Source organism: Daldinia vernicosa (genome assembly GCF_022497035.1).
Source record: "Daldinia vernicosa strain CBS 139.73 unplaced genomic scaffold F5Y00scaffold_22, whole genome shotgun sequence".
Taxonomy (NCBI): Eukaryota; Fungi; Ascomycota; class Sordariomycetes; order Xylariales; family Hypoxylaceae; genus Daldinia; species Daldinia vernicosa.
The window spans coordinates 110,509-130,680 of record NW_025953938.1 but is presented as its reverse complement, the minus strand read 5'-3'; the positions used below and the strand labels follow the sequence as shown (position 1 = coordinate 130,680).

The 20,172-nt window shown below is 46.0% G+C and overlaps 8 protein-coding genes across 8 annotated transcripts; 3 read left to right on the top strand and 5 right to left on the bottom strand.

Annotated features, from left to right (window-relative positions):
• Window positions 1–106: 106 nt before the first annotated feature.
• F5Y00DRAFT_236410 (Gtr1/RagA G protein conserved region-domain-containing protein) lies at window positions 107–2,351 on the bottom strand. The gene is made up of 3 exons (XM_048007698.1): window positions 1,894–2,351; window positions 1,136–1,832; window positions 107–1,038 (listed from the first exon to the last, which is right to left on the bottom strand). Exons 1-3 carry the CDS (start codon window positions 2,064–2,066, stop codon window positions 856–858), a joined length of 1,053 nt encoding a protein of 350 aa, XP_047864960.1. The 5' UTR covers window positions 2,067–2,351; the 3' UTR covers window positions 107–855.
• Window positions 2,352–2,606: 255 nt separating this feature from the next.
• F5Y00DRAFT_236404 (FAD-binding domain-containing protein) lies at window positions 2,607–5,467 on the bottom strand. Its single transcript, XM_048007697.1, has 6 exons — window positions 5,254–5,467; window positions 4,638–5,180; window positions 4,472–4,560; window positions 4,017–4,422; window positions 3,074–3,967; window positions 2,607–3,013 (listed from the first exon to the last, which is right to left on the bottom strand). Exons 2-6 carry the CDS (start codon window positions 4,863–4,865, stop codon window positions 2,840–2,842), a joined length of 1,791 nt encoding a protein of 596 aa, XP_047864959.1. The 5' UTR covers window positions 4,866–5,180; window positions 5,254–5,467; the 3' UTR covers window positions 2,607–2,839.
• A 191-nt stretch (window positions 5,468–5,658) lies between these two features.
• On the top strand, window positions 5,659–7,045 carry F5Y00DRAFT_236402 (acyl-CoA N-acyltransferase). Its single transcript, XM_048007696.1, has 2 exons — window positions 5,659–5,901; window positions 5,991–7,045. The coding sequence occupies exon 2, from the start codon at window positions 6,203–6,205 to the stop codon at window positions 6,842–6,844; it is 642 nt and encodes a 213-aa protein (XP_047864958.1). The 5' UTR covers window positions 5,659–5,901; window positions 5,991–6,202; the 3' UTR covers window positions 6,845–7,045.
• A 23-nt stretch (window positions 7,046–7,068) lies between these two features.
• Window positions 7,069–8,335, bottom strand: F5Y00DRAFT_236401 (uncharacterized protein). Its single transcript, XM_048007695.1, has 2 exons — window positions 7,998–8,335; window positions 7,069–7,942 (listed from the first exon to the last, which is right to left on the bottom strand). Exon 2 carries the CDS (start codon window positions 7,699–7,701, stop codon window positions 7,204–7,206), a length of 498 nt encoding a protein of 165 aa, XP_047864957.1. The 5' UTR covers window positions 7,702–7,942; window positions 7,998–8,335; the 3' UTR covers window positions 7,069–7,203.
• Window positions 8,336–9,593: 1,258 nt separating this feature from the next.
• F5Y00DRAFT_72277 (transcription factor Opi1) lies at window positions 9,594–11,316 on the bottom strand. Its single transcript, XM_048014066.1, has 3 exons — window positions 11,121–11,316; window positions 11,012–11,062; window positions 9,594–10,910 (listed from the first exon to the last, which is right to left on the bottom strand). Exons 2-3 carry the CDS (start codon window positions 11,043–11,045, stop codon window positions 9,664–9,666), a joined length of 1,281 nt encoding a protein of 426 aa, XP_047864956.1. The 5' UTR covers window positions 11,046–11,062; window positions 11,121–11,316; the 3' UTR covers window positions 9,594–9,663.
• Window positions 11,317–14,417: 3,101 nt separating this feature from the next.
• F5Y00DRAFT_72157 (Mu homology domain-containing protein) lies at window positions 14,418–16,447 on the top strand. The gene is made up of 4 exons (XM_048014065.1): window positions 14,418–14,707; window positions 14,763–14,891; window positions 14,942–16,036; window positions 16,089–16,447. Exons 1-4 carry the CDS (start codon window positions 14,669–14,671, stop codon window positions 16,167–16,169), a joined length of 1,344 nt encoding a protein of 447 aa, XP_047864955.1. The 5' UTR covers window positions 14,418–14,668; the 3' UTR covers window positions 16,170–16,447.
• Window positions 16,422–18,655, top strand: F5Y00DRAFT_72116 (HET-domain-containing protein). Its single transcript, XM_048014064.1, has one exon. It carries the CDS (start codon window positions 16,726–16,728, stop codon window positions 18,451–18,453), a length of 1,728 nt encoding a protein of 575 aa, XP_047864954.1. The 5' UTR covers window positions 16,422–16,725; the 3' UTR covers window positions 18,454–18,655.
• Window positions 18,656–18,758: 103 nt separating this feature from the next.
• Window positions 18,759–19,460, bottom strand: F5Y00DRAFT_269686 (uncharacterized protein; the record flags this gene model as incomplete). Its single annotated transcript, XM_048012486.1, has 1 exon — window positions 18,759–19,460. One exon carries the CDS (start codon window positions 19,458–19,460, stop codon window positions 18,759–18,761), a length of 702 nt encoding a protein of 233 aa, XP_047864953.1.
• Window positions 19,461–20,172: the final 712 nt, after the last annotated feature.

Below are 20,172 nucleotides of genomic sequence, written 5' to 3'. Positions count from 1 at the left end.
CTGGACGGGGCGACGATCTTCAGCAGCTAGCGTCTTACACAGGAAGGGCAGAAAGCATGTGAGTTCATCTTCACTTTTACTTTACGAGCTCAAGGTACGAAGTAGACTTAGAAATAAACCTCTTGGTAACGATAAACAGGTTAAGCTTCGATGAATAAGACTATTGATGAATAAGACTATCATGTCTTTACATTCCAAAGTACCCAATTCAAAATCGATCTAAGTCCGTGGGTATCAGCTACCCTTTCATCAAAATCGTGCATGGCATACCACGTAATTGACGCTTTGATTGGTTGGTTTGCTGCGACGACTAACCTTCCTAATTCAGGACGTCTGCCGATCGTCAGGGACCAAGACCGCCGCGCCTAAACTACTACCTCTCCCCGGAGTCGGCCTCGGGGCCAATAAAAGCATCGCAACTGATAAACGTGTCTTGACTATATGAGATGCGACTATCACAGCTCTCACCAAGAAAAACATCGTTCATAACAGCTCATACTAAGGGTGGAGCCATATTGAGGCATCACGCCCTGGATTTGGTAAATGTCCCGCGGCCGAAGAATGCAGCGGGGTCTTGACATTAGACATCGGCAATTTTATCAGCGGAATATTGTAGACTAAAATTCCCTGTTGTTGAGGTCGCTTGTGTCTAGAGAACTCGTCGGTTTATTGTATGCGATCAGATAGGAGTATTCGACTTGGGGTCTACAGTGCTATAGTGGAAGCTAATCAGTTTCCGCTGCTTACAGTGATATGTCGAAATGCATGACGGAGATATGAGAAGCAAATACAAAAGGTACTCGAGTTCGAGTAACTTAGAAGGTACGCATGGCCTCGCTCGTCTGGATCGGTTTGCTAATTAAAGGTCTGGCCTGGAGTCACAGGTCCGTCGAGGAACTTGAAGCTCTCTCTGGCAATCTGACAATTTAGCTTGGCAGAATTGAACCTCGCTTCTCCGGGTGGGAGAATAACCATGAGGTAAGTGTTGGTTGTGAATTTGCAAGCGAACATGGAGAATCTAGATCCCGCTTTGTGTTCCTAGTTATTTCGTTAGCGATTCGTCGGTATTCTATTACTTCAAGCTAACACTGAGCTACTCGAGGAGAAGTGTGCAGCTGGGCATGCAACTACTTACCATCAGAGTGAACTGCTCGGCATTGCGGGGAGTACCGGTAAAGCGACTGATGCTTTGCTTGAAATGCTTGAGGATGTTTGAGATACGCTCTTGTCGATCTCCCGTAGGGTTGTTCTGCCCTTCTTCCGACGTCCAGTTTGATACGACAAGGAAACTCGTCCTCTCGAACAATAGCAGCTCCTCGGCTTCGATCAACGCTCCGAGGGAGCCTAGCTGCGACTCGATGACGGATAGGTTTGGCACGAGGTCGTGGATGATGCTTGCCCACGCCTTGTATAGAGACTGGTCCCATATGGAGGTTGCGAAGGGGATGAGATCTAACTCGCCCGTGTAGCCTGCCGCTTGGATGAACTCGGCGGTCTTCTGTCTGACTAGCCGAACGCGGTCGACGAAAACAGCCTCACGGGCGTGCGGGGTGATCAAATCCATCTTGTGAATTAGCACGTAGACCTTCGCGGTAGGTGAATATTGGGTTAGGGCGGAGATGATGGATACGTATGTAGCCATATCTCGGTCTACGTCTCGAGATTCTATATCGAAGACGTATATAAGCACCCCAACATTGGAGAAGACATGTACACGCTGCTGAGATAGATAGTTCTCCATGAAAGCTTCTTGGCCACCGCAGTCCCAGAGGTTCAAGGTCAAGTTCCCTAAGAATTTGACGTGCGAGAGGTCGACATCGATCGTCGCACCGCTAATATAACACATAAGTCAAATTGTCTATAGGTGGTAAGGCGGGTAGAGTTTTGACTTACAGACGCCGAGTATCCCTGGCGATATAGTTGCTAAATATAATACTCCTCATACTCGACTTTCCGGAACCGCTCTTTCCCATAAGGAGCACCTTTTTCTTCTTAGGTTTCTTCAGTTCGCTTCGAACGTCAGTAGACATTCCCAAGCTAGGTACAGACGCCTCGAGGTCTGTCATTTTGTGCTCGAAAACAGTTAAGGGCCAGCTCTTATCTCGTAATATCAAGCAAGGTATCTCGAAGGGTCGCAGTTGGTCTGGACGCGACGTTGAAGTTTGCCTCAAGTCGGATCACGCATCTCTCTACTTTATGAATAGGGGAAATGGCATTCCGTATGAAGGCTTGTTTGCATTACGATAGGCAACCACTTCACTTCATATCCTTGTGTTGTAGCTCATCTAATTTATTACCCTCATGCGATGTCCAGCGTTGATGAATGTTAATGGATGTCGATGGTGGGGTTCTGCTTAGTGGAAGCTTTGGGTAAGGATCTCCCCGACCGGGTAGCTGCATAAATAAGTCAAGATTTGCATACGCTGACGTCACGTGCACCGATGGTTGCACAGATAGCATCGTTTATGCAATTAAGTGAGATGTTTTAAATATCGCGTCAGCTCAACACGTCGAGCGTCTCTACGAATAGAAATAAATTTATCCCTTTATCATATACCATCAGAAGATATATCTTATTGTAATCTCTCTTTAAAATGAAGGCTCGGTCTAGTTTAAACAACCTAATCTTAGCGAAACCAGTTATTCCACAAGCATAGGATGGACGCGTCGCAAAACCTCAATCATGGAAGCTGACCAACAAGTTATCAATCTGAGTGAAGCGATACGCGCGGCAACTTCTAATGGTCTTTATTCCTCTCATTCTACCATTCTATCGTCTACTTACACTCAACTCGCCGTTCAACGCACCAGTCTAGAGTTGATGAGCACCGGTAGTCATTCAATATTTTCGACATAATCTTGTACCGTATTCAATAACCTCCCAGTCTTCAGTTCCCGGAGTTGACACGGCATAGAAGACACCGTGAGGATCCCACTTCTTACGAGTTTCCAACAATTTCGGATATTCAGAGCCCCAGAAATGATCTTGCCAATCAGGTTGATACGGGTCTCCCTACGAAGGTTATCAGCGTTATGGTAGTCGTATATTTCGCATTTGTCCGGGCATACGTACCTCATTAACATAAGCACATCCATTCGGCCCAGCTTTCCTCATCGCGGCATCTTGGATGTTGGTTAGCACATCCTGCAAGTCCTCTTTCTGAGCCCAAGTTGCACCGTCCGGGACTGTTAGCCCGACGATGGCAAAATCTGTAGACTGTCTAAACCGCGGGTTCGTTGCGCTATTTGAAACCGGCGTATTCAGACCAGCGTCCCAGAGATGGCCAATGAGAAATCCCTGGTCCTTCAAGTCATCCCGTGGTGACGTGACAGTCTTAAACGCCTCGATAATTTCGTCACTGTTTTCTTCGACGTCCTGGTGAGTGAACATCCATCCGCCTGTAAGAGCCGTAGTGCCGGCCGTCTCATCTTCGAATAAGTCACTATACAGATCGAATAACGTATCAAAATCCTTGCTACCGGTGTCGTAAGGAATGCCTTTAGCTTTGAATTCGCCAAACACAGGCTGGAGGATGGCTTCCACTTCCGCTGAAGTCTTCCCGACTCCGACTATGGGTTGGACATGCAGGCGCAATGGCATAAGTTCGAAGTAAGCGTATAGACCAGCCGCCACGATTTCGTTTGAATACTTGTGGAACGACCTGACGCCCTCCCAAAATAAATCTACATCGCTAGTAAGCGTTGAGTTGATATTGATGAAGACACCGGCTGCCTTCTGTTCCGGGAACGTCTTAAGGGTCACCGAAAGTACAACAGCAAAGGCAGACGGTCCGCCTCCCTTCAAAGCCCAGAAGAGATCGGGATTCTCGTCGGAATTTGCAGTCAGATATTCGCCATCCGCCGTCAACACGTCAAAAGACAATGCAGTATCAGCGACCAGTCCATACAGTGGTGTGAGGGGTCCATGGCCACCGCCCTGGACAAGCCCGCCAGCCACGCCAACAGTCTGCAAACTCATTAGCTTCTATTTATTGCCCTAGACTTCATTGACTCACTGGACATTCCCCCGTTAAGACCATCACAGGTGGGTTCTGGGCGTGAGCTTGAGTGAGCAGCGCTCGACCCTGGACTCCGGCCCCAATTGTTACGGCACCTCCTTCGTAATCACCAGGACCGCCGTACTCGGTAGTGAACTCGACATCTTGGAAGCTATGCGTATTTATGACCAACGCTCCCCAGCCAGTGCTACGTCCGATAAAGTCGTGACCCGTATTTCGAATAATTAAGCGCAAGCTATTTTCCCTAGCAAAATCCACGCCTGCCTTGATATGGTCTTTAGACTGAGCTCGTATCACATACACTCCATAGTAGCCAAGGGTGCATGGCGCGGCAGGGTTACTAGTAGGACGACAAGTGTCATTCGTGAAATATGTCCATAATTCCGCTGCAGGTTTCTCGACGCTGTGCCGCTATGTCAGTATATCGTCTTAGACTCGACTAGAAAACTCACGTCCATGATTCATCAGACCATTTATCCGTCGCCTCCGCGCAAGCGGCAGCATCATAGGTCTGAACCGTACCAAGAGGGCCATCAAACGTCTTAGACGGTTTAAGTCAGTGTGCTTCCTCTCACTGGCTATTTAAACATATCCTAACTTATTTGTACGATGACTTACGTTATGACAAGATGCACCCGGCGGGATATTCACTAGGAGGTTCCCATCCACCGTTGAATTCAGTTTGGCCCAGGAGCCATCGCTCGGCCAGCAATCATCACCTATATAGCACTTACAACCATACTTGGTGTTGTTCCATGTCCTCTCAACAAGTGGCGGCGGCGATGACAGAACGTTACCGACCAGTGTCGATAAGTTCGCTACTAAGAATAAGAACCAAGTCATCATGGGGCTTTGGGGATAGTGAAGTTTAAGACGAAAGAACACCCTCTCGGAGTTTTATCTGGGCTCTCTTGTCCATTTAAAGACGTAGCATCTTAGTAGTCAGTTGCCACTACTCCATTATACCTTAGATTTGGGGTATTATCAGCATGACCTAGAAGGGAATCTGCAAGATCCGGCCATATTTCCTAGTCCGTCACCACCCTATATCTTCCAATTAGAAACAACGCAGTTATTTATCCTCTACCAGGACACCGATATATGGCTTCAAGCACATGTTTAAGTAGAGAATGCACTATGTAATACATGCATTGCCGGGGTCTAAATAGGTTAGCTAGCCCCTTGCCCGGATATTCTCACCTTGGCGAAGATCTGGGGAAGTTCTTAGACTGACGCTAGATCAAAGTGCAACCGAAACCCCTCACAAAACGAATAGATCGTCAATCTACTTGCTGTCTTGAATAACGCTATAGAGTAGGCCTTAAGAGTCTAGCTTTACCTTCCAATACAAGAAATGCCCTTGTCTATCAGACTTGGCCCCCCAGATCTTGCCACAGCGGTTATGGTGATTATGTACTATAAATTTAAACCTCAAAGTTCCATTATCTCCAGGCCGTGATTGTATAGATAGGAAGATTTGTATTTGCTTCTAATTTATACGGTTCATAATATATGTAAAGTATTCTGGACGGTCCAAAGAACCCCCAACTTGCTGCGGGGTCCGCAGTATCCGTTCCTCATACGAAATCACCGAGATCGCATTCTCTCAATGAAATTGACACCTAGATTATTCATGTAGCCAAAAGGCTATTGGAGAGATGTAGGACTAAGGATTAGTAAACCACCCCTTACTGTCCGTCGTCTCGCGGCAATCCTTGTTTAAACCCGACGTTAGGAATCCAACATCTATTATCAATAGTCTCACATCGTACGAGTCGTATGGCTGCGCCTTGGTACCATACCAAATACGAAATTGTTGCTGTTGGTTGCTCAGCATAAACGACAATATAGGCCAGTAAGGTGTCATAGGAATAAGCCACCGGTGAGTCATACTCAAGATCCTACGTTCATCGGGTTCAATCGTAGTATACAGATAAGTCTATAAGTCTTCAGCTTACCAACAGCCGCTAGGATCCAACTTTATGCGATGGCTTTGAGGTATTAAACATAACACATTAGCGGTTGAAGGATTTGATAACAATAAATCAAGCCTATCCCAGCGAACATTGCCAACTATCACAAATTCTTCTCTCCCGCCAAACCTCTTTTCCTCTTGTCGGCTTTATCATTGCAGTGACGCAGTATTAGTGCTGGAGTTACATACCTCACTTCTCAAAACCGAAATGTCGTACAAAATACGGGAGGCTACTCATTCGGACATCCCATCTCTCATTGAAGTCTATTTCGATGCATTCGGGGACCACCCCGTAACTCGACGAGTATTCAATTCAAATCCAGAGCATGTGCGAAAATTTTGGCTAGACCCGCTGGCTTCTGGCCTGCAAAAGCCAACCGAGCATTTCCTGGTTTTGACTGACCCAAATTCTGCGACGCCGGAAAGGATCATCGCATTTGGAATATGGCGCGAGTTCTTCACGACAGAATCCTCCCCTCCACCACCGGCAGCCTATAGCTGGCCCAAAGATGCTGACCTGGCCTGTGCCGAAGAATTCTTCGGGACCGTAGGAGAAATGCACAAGAAGATCATGGAGAGCCGTCCGCATTGGTATCTAGATATTCTAGGCGTTCGAGGGGATTCTCGGGGGAAAGGTGCGGGTAAGCAGTTGCTGAGATGGGGTATAGCTAGAGCCGACGACGCAGGTCTCGAAGCTTTCCTTGCAGCCAGTCCAGCTGGAGCCCCCCTTTATGCAAAACATGGGTTTGACCTAATGGATACGGTTCCTCTCGACAATGGAAATCGTCTTGAAAGTTTTATGATGAGGCCGGCGAAGAAGGTACAAGTCGAGCCTCAACCATCGACATGATAGGTATTAGGCTGACGGCTACTATGCGGGACTGTAAGCGTGCTATAATAAGGCTTGATACTATTAAACCTCTTCTACTATTATACATGTTCGTATACTAGCTCAATCCAGCCATCATCTTTGTTTAGACTTGTTTGAAGACAGTGTGTTAATACCGGGACTGATTTGAATAATAATAAAATTGCTTTATTAAGAGTTAAACCCAATAACACACATAAAAGTAAGCCAATGGTATACTTAATATGTTTAACACTTAAATCAATACTTAAATGCTACATCATCACCCTGACTGGGCAACGAACACAAGGCGTACCTACCTAGGGGTACTTACCATATTCATGGTTCAACTAAATGAAGACTTACTCCTCGTTGGGTTCGTCATAACCGTTATAAGACGACCCGAGTTGATTCTTCATAACCGTATGGAGGTGCTCAAACACCCAATCTGGAAGATCATCCAAGCCGCCCATCCACCTCATATCGACCAACGGGCTGCCCTCCATCTTGAGCTGGGTATAGACCCTCTCAGAAAGATCGACCTCTTCTTCATGCTCCAAGCCATTGGTAAACCTAGCTACCATCGAAATAACCGCGAGGCGGCACGCTATGTCACCGGCATCGTATCCTCTCACATCTTGCCGAGGATGTGTTCTTCCCGCGAGTTGTTCAACGTCCTTCGGAAGCTGATCTATGACTTGGCCTTCACGATGCGGTGCTGTCTTACATTCTGAGCATCTTCCGGATCGAGTTCGCTTTATGGTTGGTTTTCGTAACGCCAGAATCTTGCGCAGCATACTTCTGCGTCTCGTGAGATGAGTGGTGCATGAGCATGAGCATGGTGACGTATGGGTATCCATTGTCCAAATTGGCTTAAACCAAGAGGGGATTTCCGGAATACGGCTGCGAACAGCACGGTTGTTGAACAAGAGATGGCTTAACCAGTATCGTTTCGAGAAAAAGACTTGTAGGTCAAGTGATTGCTTAATGGAGAAAGACGGGACGATCAAACCCGGGATCGTCCCGTGGCTTTAAAATAGCCCGAGATGTCGTATGGGGCTTATTTTCCGTTGCTCGTACCCTCTCGTCCTTGTATAATGTCTTTGTCAACCATTAGTTTGCTTACCTACAACAAAGACCCTGTGGTAACACTTACCGTCTGTTTAGTATTTCATCTCTTTAATACCTTGCGTAGTTAAGACTTTGAATCATATGGCTTAACTTTGTATGATATTGATATAATGTCCTATTATGCGCTGGCAACCATCATTGAGAAAATGTGCGGACGTCTTATCTCATACCACAATGTCATTGTTGACGACGTCGCTATGCGGGACCGAAATGGTTGCCAGAAGCAAATCTCCTAAGCAACGTGATACAACTGCCAAAGTACATGCTTAGAAAGTAAGACTTATATATCCTAATAGCAGCGAACCTATCAGCCGACCCCGTAAAAAGGAAGTATCCCTGGGTGACATGAGGCTAGAGAACAACTGCACCGTGGTGTCATATGCTGGACCGGTATGCCCGTGACTTGACAGTACGACATTTACAAAGTAGTTTTTCGTAGGTCCTGGGTTCGAATCTGGTTCCGAGCTTTTTTACATTTTCTTTTTACTTTCTAGCACTGCTGCATATGGCATATCTGCATATCTGCAGCACTGAATGCAGATGTTGATACAAGATTAGCCGTACAGCCATAACTTCCAGGTGATAAATAGAGGCTATATATTGTCGACACTACCCAATCAAATTTGCTCTACTCATATCGTACAATCTCTTGCTCGCATATCATACTACTCGCTTATAATCCTTCGAACATTAAGTACATATCTACTAGCTGCTAAGGAACCTTGGATTGGACGGAACTAAGCTAGGTGTAGTTTATATCGACATCGTTAACCGCATACTTTAGTGATTCTGGACATAAGGATATACTAGGTGGTAATAGGATACTCCCACCATACGATAAACTAACCCCTGGCTAAGGCCGAGAGCTATACCTAGTAGCGAAGCGAATTACCACCGTGTATGGCTGACGTGAACGTTGCACTTACCTAGATTTCAATATCAACAATTACTACCCCTCGCTCTGGATACTCGACAAAACTCATAAACCACCATGATCACCTTATGAACATAGGCTAGACTCAGGTTGGAATAGAACTAAAGAAACAGGCAGATTCATAATGTCAAACATATAATTGAGATTAGATAAACACTAGCTGCCAACATAAACTGGTAGCTATTCAGGCTCTACGGCAATGCGATGACGCTATGTATGTGCGGGTAGTATTTTGGACACAATCCCCAACCATTTACCCTCCAGGGAAGAAAGTACAGACAGAGACCGAATACTCTGAAGATCAAATGCCGTTAGTCCGTGATAGGAAATCTCGTGGAAATCACAAAATCAGAATCGTCCTAGTAGTATGTATGTATAACCCGTCGAATAGAAACAAAATCTGCGGAAAAGACAGCAAAAGCAGGACCGCAACGCTTGGTGAAGAAAGCATCTTGATTATCTGCTACGTGGGTATAAGCTGCGTCTCCAGCAAGATTCCTGACAGCAAGAAAATTGTTGTAGGTCAAGTTAGACCAAGTTCGTTAACCCCGGGAGGAAAGCGGCGAGCCGTCCCGTCCGGCAATGCCAAGGTCCGAATTCTATTGCCAATTAGCTGAATTTAGACCTTGGCTCTTCGTCTCGTCCTTCAGTGTTTTCTCATCGCTAATTTTGAATCCACCAGTTTTTTTATGTGCATCATTTTTTTTTGTCTTCCCCGTGGAACGCCGTACGTTTTCATACTATATTTTCGTATCATTTACCCGATCTTTACCTCGTCTAAAGGTGTCTGCGGTGTGTGAGACACCCCGAGCAAACTTTCCCGCTGCTCTCGCTTCCTCCTACCTAACCTATCACACCATTCCTCGGCGCTGACGATGGTTCCATCCAGAACCCCTGATACTTGGGACATCATATCGAGTCCCTCCTTGGCGAGAACCAGTACCCGTTGGGCGCTTTCTCGCGTCTCTTTCTCTTGCGCTTCTCGTCCCGCCTCTCCGTCAGCCTCGGGGTGATGGCCCTCCTGTTGGCCATCACCAACCATGCTTGCGACTCGGAATCTTTGGGGCAAGCTCGTTAGGTGTCGTCGAACAAGTTCTCGCGCATTCTCCGGTAGCGCACCGCCGGCGTACCTGCTGACCGTGTTGATGACGTCTTGAAGGGTCTTGAGCAGGTCCATCCTCAGGTCCGCAATCTTCGCCGCGAGCTGGTTCCTGTCTGTGAATTCGCCAGTAGACGTACCGTTCATGGAATGATCACCATCCGATTGCCTTTCGGCCCTTTCAAACTTCTCCATAGTAGACTTTAGAGAGTTGATGACATTTCCTATGCGCACATTAGCCCAGCGAAGCCAGCTCAGGCAGTATTTGAGGCTGCGCAAGCTTTCCTCGCTCATGGCAATGCTCAGTCCGGATGTGGACATGATAAGACGGGATTGCCATGCTGCATTGTTTGGGCGGGATTCAGACGGCGCAAACTGCTCGGCATATGGTGGAGATCGAAGGTCATCGTATGCCGGTAGGGTGTCTACGGTGCTTGCGACCGAGGGTCGACGATCGCGCGAGTTGTCGAAGGATGCCCTCGGTGTTTGCGCGCCGGACGTGGGCTCCGGGGTAGGTTCCTTGAAGGTACCGGTCCCGTCGACTCTCCGGCGCTTGTTAGAACCGAAGTCTGCCGCTTCGAGATCGGAACCTTGCGACTTGTGCCTCCTCCCACCGCTTAGGAACCATCGAACACCGCCTTCTACGCCGGTTACGCGACCGACTGACCCTACGGTGTTGGCGATAGGAATCACGTAGCCCTCGACATACTCGGCGCTCGACTTAAACCTCGGCGAATAATTCTTAGAGTTGACGTAGGCGGAAGTGGCACCCTCGATAGTTGTAGCAAGTAAGGGATGCGATGTAGTCAATAGGGAGATGAGCGGCTCCGGATGGATACCGTTCGTTTGTGAGCGTGGCGAACCAGGTACCGGGGCGTGATTATTCGGCGGGGAAGACACGAAATCTGCGAACGTTGCCTAATGATTAATATTGTGCAATCAAACATGCAGGTGGCGCATGAGATAACGAACTATCACATATGAAAAATGACTACTAATAGCTTACCTGCTCTTAGATCGCCTAGGGCTTCAGCAGCCATGCGTACATCTGGATCGTCTAAACTAACGCTACTGGCTCTTCCTTCTTGGAAGCGATCTGGCGATGGGGCGCTTACGCCACTGCTGCTGCTTGCGTCTATATCCATCCGCATAGGCGAGTCGGCATTCTGTGCGTGGCTTGGGTTATAATATGCCGTTAGGGGATTTAAACTCGGCCAATGAGTAAGAGGAGGAGGCGCCGGAGGGGAATATGCCGGTTCTGAGGGTTGGGGCGGAGTGTACAAAGGGGCGGATGAAGCTGTTAAGGTTGATAGAGATGGGAGATGATTGTCGCTACCGGGTTCTTTCTCGTCACTACTCGGCGAACTTATCGACTTAATAGGAGCGAGTTCAGTCTTGGGGGGATCGGGAAACCTTAAGCCGACAGGATCGTGGGATTGTGTGTAAGATGGTGGAGGATATAGTGGAAGTTTAAAAGTCCGATCAAATTGACCAAATAATCCGGCCGACGGGTCTAGCGGCGGTGATGTGTGTTGAGGTATTGAGTGTTGAAGTCCATGCTTTTGATCGTGATGCGGCGGCAGAGGAAGAGACATGTGATTTTGCTGTTCCATGGTTTCTGTTGGAACACGATCCGAAAGCGCTTCTATTCGAAGACACTCTAACTGGCGATAAGTCGCGGGGAAAGGAAATACTTGGCGATCATTTGCGCATTAGCGATGGATTTGATTCGGAGAGGCTTGGTATCATGTATATTGAGTGCGCATCGATATCGAAAGGTGATATAGTACTATACAAACAAGGCGAACAGTTTCGTTGAGAACGTTGGGTTGGGTGGATGTCGGAAGATCGATTGACTTATCGAATCAAATTACTTGATTATTCATTCATATGAAGAAAATAATAAAATAAATACACGACCGATGAAAAAAAAGGCTATAGTTCGTATAATAGACAGGTAATAGTGAAAAGTGAAAGTGAGAGAAGTAGTTATGAATGTCTCGGTAGATAATAGTAAGTACAAGTGAATAAAGGTCAGGCCTGATCGGATTTCGGTGTGAAAGAGTAGGCAAGTCTAGAGTAGGTAATAGGTAGCGATGTCAGAGACAGGGTCTGATCAAGAGAGAGACCATGGTCTGCCAGAAAAGCGTTATGGGGTCCCCGGGCCATCCAATATGCAGGTGCTCGTGGTGGACAGTAGTGGACCGCGGTGAACCTGAATTTGCGAAGAGACAAAAAAGGTGGGAATGTGGGTGGAAGTGGGAATTGGCGGGAAAAGGTTTTGCGCATTGGCAGCTTGGGAACTTGGAACTTGGGGGGTGGTTACCAAAGTATCGTTAGTTACCAAATATCAAAAGAACGGGAAAGCTATCAGCAATTCTGCAATTGCTCAAGCGAGGCCCTTCCAGTGGTATTTTCGACTGGTCAGGCGGGCATCGACTGCTACTACGCGGTAACTGGCAGGGTCTAAGTGGAGCATCTATAGAGAATGACGACTTTTGACTGGTCAATCTTATGTTGGTCTTAATTATGATTGGTTTGATGGTGTAATATATCCACTCTAAGCTTCCCCAAAGATAGAACGGAAGTACATATCTATTATACAGTATTACGCACTGTCTAGACCCGATCGGCTTGTGAAAGCTTTACCTTACGATATACCACACGAGCCAGTTACCCAATCGAGTTTTAAATCGTTCCGCTGTATACAACCTTTTTCTCACGCCGGTCTTCCGTCTAGAACGACTTGTGGGCGGAACACGAAAATTGAGAAGTGACTATTATGTATTATATGTCCGTAGGTAAACCCGGCCGCGTTGACATGTGCCGGTATGATTTCGTAATTTATCGATTCATCGACGCCCGCTGCAACACGATGGCCTAAAGAGACCCAAACAGCTAAAAGAATCAAACGCACTCCCGACGTAATCATATGCTGTAATAATGAGACCGGAAAAGCAATAGATCATCGAAACTGGCAGACGTTTACCGATGAAAAACGACTCGAGAAGGTACAAGCACGTGTCAACCAGCCTAAGTTGTATGGTTTAATTGTGTCCAAGTGATCACATGCAACTAATATCCTCTTGGCCATTAGGAGTAGAGGCTGATCCGTCACTGTTGGCACTGTGAAGGGGGAAAAAGAGAGACAAAAGCATATGATAATTGTTCGCTCCCCCTTGGGGTCTAAGACACGACGCCCTGTGGAGGACCGGCACCGAACGAGCAAATGATATCTCCTTTCAAGCTCTTTTCTGTGTGTCTAGCCACTTACATATCCTTTCCTAACATGTGTTTTCGTGAGATTCATCCGACGCATTCTTCCAGCTCGCTCTGAGTGGCCATGACCGTGGTCCGTATCTGGTAGCCGTTAGCAAGGGATACGCTTGTTACGATGTAGTCACGAGTTCCACTTGGGGCTGCCGTAGATCCAACATCACAAAGCACCCTCGGTCCCAGCTGCAGACCGCGTGAGTGAACTGACGATATTAGCTGCCAACTAAGTGGGATTAAGTTGGGTTCAACTCAAATCCCAAGGCTTCTAGAGCCGAAACTTTAGATGATATAGCGTATGGACTAAAGGCGTAGCAGATGCAACGTGATGAAAATTGAATTAAAAACTCGTAGTGAAATTGACTGAATAGCTGACAAATTCGAGTCGAATCACAACGCGAACGTCACGGAACTACATAGAATCAAGACCTGGACTCATATCGATCTCCTGTGATCATACTCGTTAATCATCAGCCGCTCACAATTAAGCATAATAATCATGAAACATTCTGCTAAAATGTCTCAATCGTCGACGCTAGGCTAGACTTCAGCTGCAAACTGTGCCTCATAAGGATGTCAGGCGGATGACAACCGAGCTGACGAGTCAAGGCATCTACATATTATTAGTCCAGCCGCGCGTGTAATACTACGGTCTCCCACAATTGAAATAGGCAAATGAAAATTAAGAATAGTATGTTCGGTCCCTCTGACGCTGCCCAAGCAACAGTATGTTACCAATACGGCAAATAATACTCGGGCAGCTCTTATGGCACCATATCGAATTGAATCCTTCTCCGCGCCTCGAAATCGCATGCTTCACCAACGACGACACGGTAAGAAACCAACAGAATGCCGGAACTAATTGTGTGGTAAATAATGAGCTGCACTGTCTAATGGACGCGTTGAAGAAGAAAGGAAGAGAGAGAAGACAAGAAAAAAAGTGTTTGGAAAGTTATCGTGAAAGAAAATTTAGGTGGGTCTCGAGCAGACTCCGCTTTGTCACATGACTTTATAATATGCCCATAATTTTAGGTAACGGAACCCGCTTAGCGCACCTAATCGGTGTTTAAGGCTTTAAGCTTTTAAGGTGAGGCTAGTATATGTGGCTTGATAAGGGATGAGACCCAGTTTTTGGCTTGGAACGTCTTCGACAACTTGAAGCAACGTGGGGTCTCGAAAGCTGGCATGCGATCTACCGAAATAGTTATCTTTCACTTGGCGAAGAGCTTCTCTACTTTATCTACGAAATACTTTATGACTTCATATGCGCATTAGGAACTACGCGTAATTTATTTGTTGAATGAACATCTCTGAGGCTCGCTGTCTGGCCTAAGTGCCAATTGACACCCTTTCCTATTCGCGCCCCTGAATCAAGTTCCAGACCGACATCATGGCATCAGCTGTATTCTTCCTCGATCTGAAGGGCAAGGTGCGACTATTACAACGATATGATATCTGTAGACTCGCTGACACGTCGTTTATAGACCCTACTTGCCCGAAACTATCGAGGTGATATTCCCATGTCAGCTGTCGAGAAGTTCCCTATCCTCCTTAGCGAAGCCGAAGAAGAGTCCTCCGCCGTACCACCATGTTTCTCCCACGAAGGCATCAACGTGTGTATCTCAGAAGCTGCCTTTCTATACCCAATATTGATTGCTAGCAGTACTTATATATCCGACATAACAACCTTTACCTCCTTGCCTTAACGAAGCGAAACACGAACGCCGCCGAGATCTTACTCTTCCTACATAAAGTGGTCGAAGTCTTCACCGAGTATTTTAAAGCGCTAGAAGAAGAATCCATCCGCGACAACTTTGTCATTATATACGAGTTACTAGATGAGATGATGGACTTCGGTTACCCTCAAACGACAGAGTCCAAGATTCTCCAGGAGTACATCACCCAGGAGTCGCACAAGCTGGAAGTGCAAGCTCGACCACCTATTGCCGTCACTAATGCCGTGTCATGGCGGTCCGAAGGCATAAGATATAGGAAGAACGAAGTGTTTTTGGACGTCGTCGAAAGCTTGAACTTATTAGTATCAGCGAACGGGAATGTGTTAAGGTCGGAGATCCTCGGTGCGATCAAGATGAAGTGTTATCTGTCCGGAATGCCAGAGTTGCGACTGGGATTAAACGACAAGGTCATGTTCGAAACGACTGGAAGGACAACGCGAGGCAAGGCTATCGAGATGGAGGATGTCAAGTTTCACCAATGTGTTCGATTATCTCGCTTTGAGAACGACCGAACCATCTCTTTCATCCCTCCAGACGGCGAGTTTGAGCTAATGAGCTATCGATTAAACACCCAAGTCAAGCCTCTGATCTGGGTCGAATGTGTGGTGGAGAGTCACTCAGGATCCCGAATCGAATATATGCTAAAAGCAAAGGCGCAATTTAAAAGGAGGAGTACGGCTAACAATGTCGAAATTATTGTTCCGGTACCCGACGACGCCGACTCCCCGCGGTTCCGAACAAATATCGGTAGTGTTCACTACGCCCCTGAGCAGAGCGCCATCGTATGGAAGATTAAGCAGTTTGGTGGTGGCAAGGAGTTTCTCATGCGAGCTGAGCTGGGACTACCTAGCGTGAGAGGTGACGACGAGCATGGAGGAGGAATGACTGGTGGTTTTGGTGGAAGTATGGGCGGTGTCAGTGCAGGCAAAGGCGCCAAGAGGCCCATTCAGGTCAAGTTTGAAATCCCCTATTTCACAACTAGCGGTATTCAAGTACGCTACTTGAAGATTACAGAGCCTAAGGTATGCTACCCCTTTTCTAACGCCACCACATACGTATTAACCTCATCTCTAGCTGCAATACCCTTCATTGCCCTGGGTTAGATATATTACTCAATCAGGGGACATCGCTGTGCGGTTACCGGATGCTGTATGAGCGGCCCATGTTGACCTATAATGTTTAACGAAGATGTAACTTTTCGACAGGTCTAGAGAAAAGTTTCAGGTAGAGTTGATAAGTCACAACTAGTCAGTGGCGACGTCGGGCATGAATATTAAATGACTTTCTAAAACATATCGTTCGTATACCCGTTTCGATTATACAAATTTGTTTCCGAAGCGGTGTCCTGGAGTCTCTTGGGGCGTCTTCAAACGGCCTTTTCAATTTATCAAGAGCTTGGAACTGTTCCGAGACATGATATTCTACCTGTGTTTCTTGCGATAGTTGACGACCTACTGCGACTCGTAACTTCGCACTTGTTGTTTTCCCACTCGCTTTGTAAGAGCGGGACACTCATGTAAGTGATGAATGATATTGATCATCACAGCTTCATGAAGTATTTTTCTATATACTGCGTCTTCCCTCCTACCCTACTGCATTTCCTAGCACCAGAGTTTCTTCTACTCTAGCACTACCACCTGTCCCGAATCAAGAGTACTATCCATAGCATCCTCACCACATCACCATCACCTTCATATTTTGGGCTCTCGCTATGCGCTTAATCGACGTCAACACCCTCGAACTCAAGGAGTTTTTCAGCGAGAAGGCCCCGCCGTACGCCATCTTATCGCACACATGGAAAGGCGGCACAGAGGTGACGTTCCAGGAGTGGGAGCGTGCCGCCACTGATAGCACTGTCAAGCGCAAAGAGGGCTATATTAAGATCGTGGAGGCATGTCGCCGCGCACAGGCCGACGGTCTACAATACCTCTGGTGTGATACCAATTGCATCGACAAGAGTAGCTCTGCTGAGCTTAGTGAGGCTATTAATAGCATGTTTGCTTGGTACCGTGACTCGAGCGTGTGTTATGCGTACCTACACGATGCCCAGGCGGAGACTGATACGTTTGCTGAAAGTCGTTGGTTTACAAGAGGTTGGACGTTACAGGAGTTACTTGCGCCAAGCAAGGTTCTGTTCTTCGATCATGGTTGGACAATGCTGGGGGATAAGAGTGGCTTGGCTGAAGTAATCTCGAGTATCACCAGGATTCACATTGATGCCTTGAGGGATCGTTCAACAATGCACAGTTACTCTATTGCTCAGCGCATGTCTTGGGCAGCCGATCGTCAGACAACGCGCCCAGAGGACATTGCATACTGTCTTCTTGGTATTTTCGATATCAATATGCCTTTGCTATATGGCGAGGGGTCGAAGGCCTTTACTAGGCTACAACGAGAAATTATTAAGGTTTCTGACGACCAAAGTATCCTCGTATGGGATTTACGAGACCCCGATGCTTCTTCTCTGACAAGCGCCTTAGCCTCATCACCCAATGAGTTTCAGCTCTGTGACTCAGTAGCTGGATGTGTTGAAATTGGGCACTTACCGTACTCGATCACAAATCTGGGTATATCCATGAACCTTCCCGTTATTGAAACACTCGTAGGGGGCGTAGTTCTAGCAGGACTAAACTGTGCCAAAGAGCTCCACCGAAAAGCAGTCCATTCCAAAATGCCAGATGGAATCAAAATTTCTAGGCAATTCCAAATTTGGATTCCTTTATATCGCTCAAGGAATAACATTTACTTTAGGGTACACTGTCCATACTCTAAGTTATTCCTCAGTAATTCATATTCCATTCTACGGCCGATAATACCCACGAATTTATTCTTGAGTTTAGACGTGTCTCAAGCCCCAATCATACAACACCTAGAAAGAGTTCCTTCTGTCTTACAACCAGCGTCACTCTCACACTCTGGATCATTGGTAATGGTTGCGGGAGGGGAAACGATACCTCGAAGTTGTTCCCTGAAAAAGGCATACCCATTAGGAGACATTTCCATCGCGCAATTAAAACCTAAGGGTACTTCTACCGTCTCGCATCAACTCATATCTAGTGGTGACCTCTCTGTACTTTTCTCGGTATTTTGGGATATGCATCGTTTACCGCAGAAATGGTTACATTCAACGATGTTTCAACCACGACTTCGACCCACTAATCAGATAACTTCACAAGACTTTGCCCGTCTTTTTGGGGAAGACGAATACGAGAAAAGTATTCAGAATTGCAGTAGCATCGCTGAGATGCAATCACTTCATACGAGATTGCAGCAGATGTACAAAACCCCGCTAAGCACATATGTGGAGGAAAAAAAGGATCCTTTTATAAACGTAGATGATCAACATCTGCGGGATTCATTCGGGGATATTGAGCTGATAGTCGAAGTTATATTTCGGGACATACCGAAGTCTATGGGCAGTCGACCTCCCCAGCTTTAGAGTATAATGATACAATAGGTGCTAATTGATTCTTATAAATGCCTATATAACACTACTCATATTCCTTCAAGCCTCTAGGAGTTTCGTAATATTAATAGGACGTCCACCTAGACGTACTACACTCTTCATCCACCTATTTTGGCCACGTTGGCAGTCCTCTAACGACTATAGGTTATTAATCAGAAGGCTGAGAACATGAGAGGAAATAGAGGAATAATGGTCTTACTAAGTCGATAAGAGACACAGTCTCTCTAATTATAGAATACCATAGTGATATAACCGATAGGCATTGTTTTCTTGTATCTTTATATTAGTTCGAGGATATACCTTGCGTTATTTCCAGCATTATGTAGTAGTCTCCTTTCGTAATTCGCAGCTGGTGTTGTCTCAAGCGCCCTTTCGAGATCAACACGATCCGAATGGTGGTTCCTAATCTGCCATAGCTTTTGTGTATCAAGAAACACTATTGACTCGGGTGGCTTCCATTTTGTATGGAGAAGGTGCATCGTCGATTTAATATCATATCCAACAACGATTACCTTTGGAAATTCTGCAATGAAAGGTTCAAGGACACTATCGATGACTTGTGCTATATGAAACTCGTTGATTATTTTCGTGCTACCGAAGGCAAATATGTCGGGCTCATTTGGCACGTATATATTCTTCAGAGACATATTTTCCCTAATTCTCCAATGATAGGAGGATTTTGTAACATGCTTGAAAGAATATTCACGCCATGTGCATACTCCAATATCGGTGATCTTGCTATAATCTTGATCCCAAGCATGGGCGTTGATCGAAACGAAACCAGTAGTCTGCATTTGAAATTCCTGTAAAATATCCGCTAATATTTCTTCATCTTTCGCATATTTAGGGCTGAGGGTTGCCAAATTGCCACCAAAAATTTGAGTTGGACTATCTCGGGCGCCAAGTAGTTGTCTCATCTGATTGAGAAGATATTTGACCGGAGCGACCAACAAGGCAAGGGGGCTATAATACCAAGTCATTATAGCAAGTGAATCTATACCAGTATAAATGATTCGAGCGTTTGGTTATATTGGCTTGAATATGATGTGTCATAAACATTGGAATAAATTCAGTAGGTGGAAAGGGATAAATACTCGGTGGGAAGGGTAAAGGCCGGCTTCTCTATATTAAAGTAACTCTATTAAATAGGTAGGCATATCGATATAAAAGGTAGCAAGGTTTGTATGATTCGATTTTCTAACCTGGATCATTCAAAATTGGGATTTAAAGTAGCGTAGATATTAAGTAGTCATAACGCTTTGTATCCTTTGATGCGATACTTTTCAAAGACGCTTTCAGGATTTAGGTAGAAGAATACTGAAAGCTTCTTATAGAAATCCAACTCTAAAGCTTTTTTGTTTACTTAAATACTTCCTAGTTGATAACCCATGTTGCAATATTTTACCCTCCCAACTTATACTTACCATGAAAGCTACTTATCTAGCTGATAATGAATATACTTAGTTGGAATATAATTTAATTTAGTATTTGAACGGCTAACTTGTAAGCAGTATATAAGGTTCATAAAACTTCTCAGGATATCAAAGCCGAATATTAAGTAGTTGAATGGTTTCAAGAATTGTACGCTTTCTTTATCCTCGAAAGACAAAGCGGGAACATCTCGACTTACTCACGTGATCACTCTATGGCTTGTGTACGGAATCATGTGTCATTGCTCGAGGGTAGAGACTG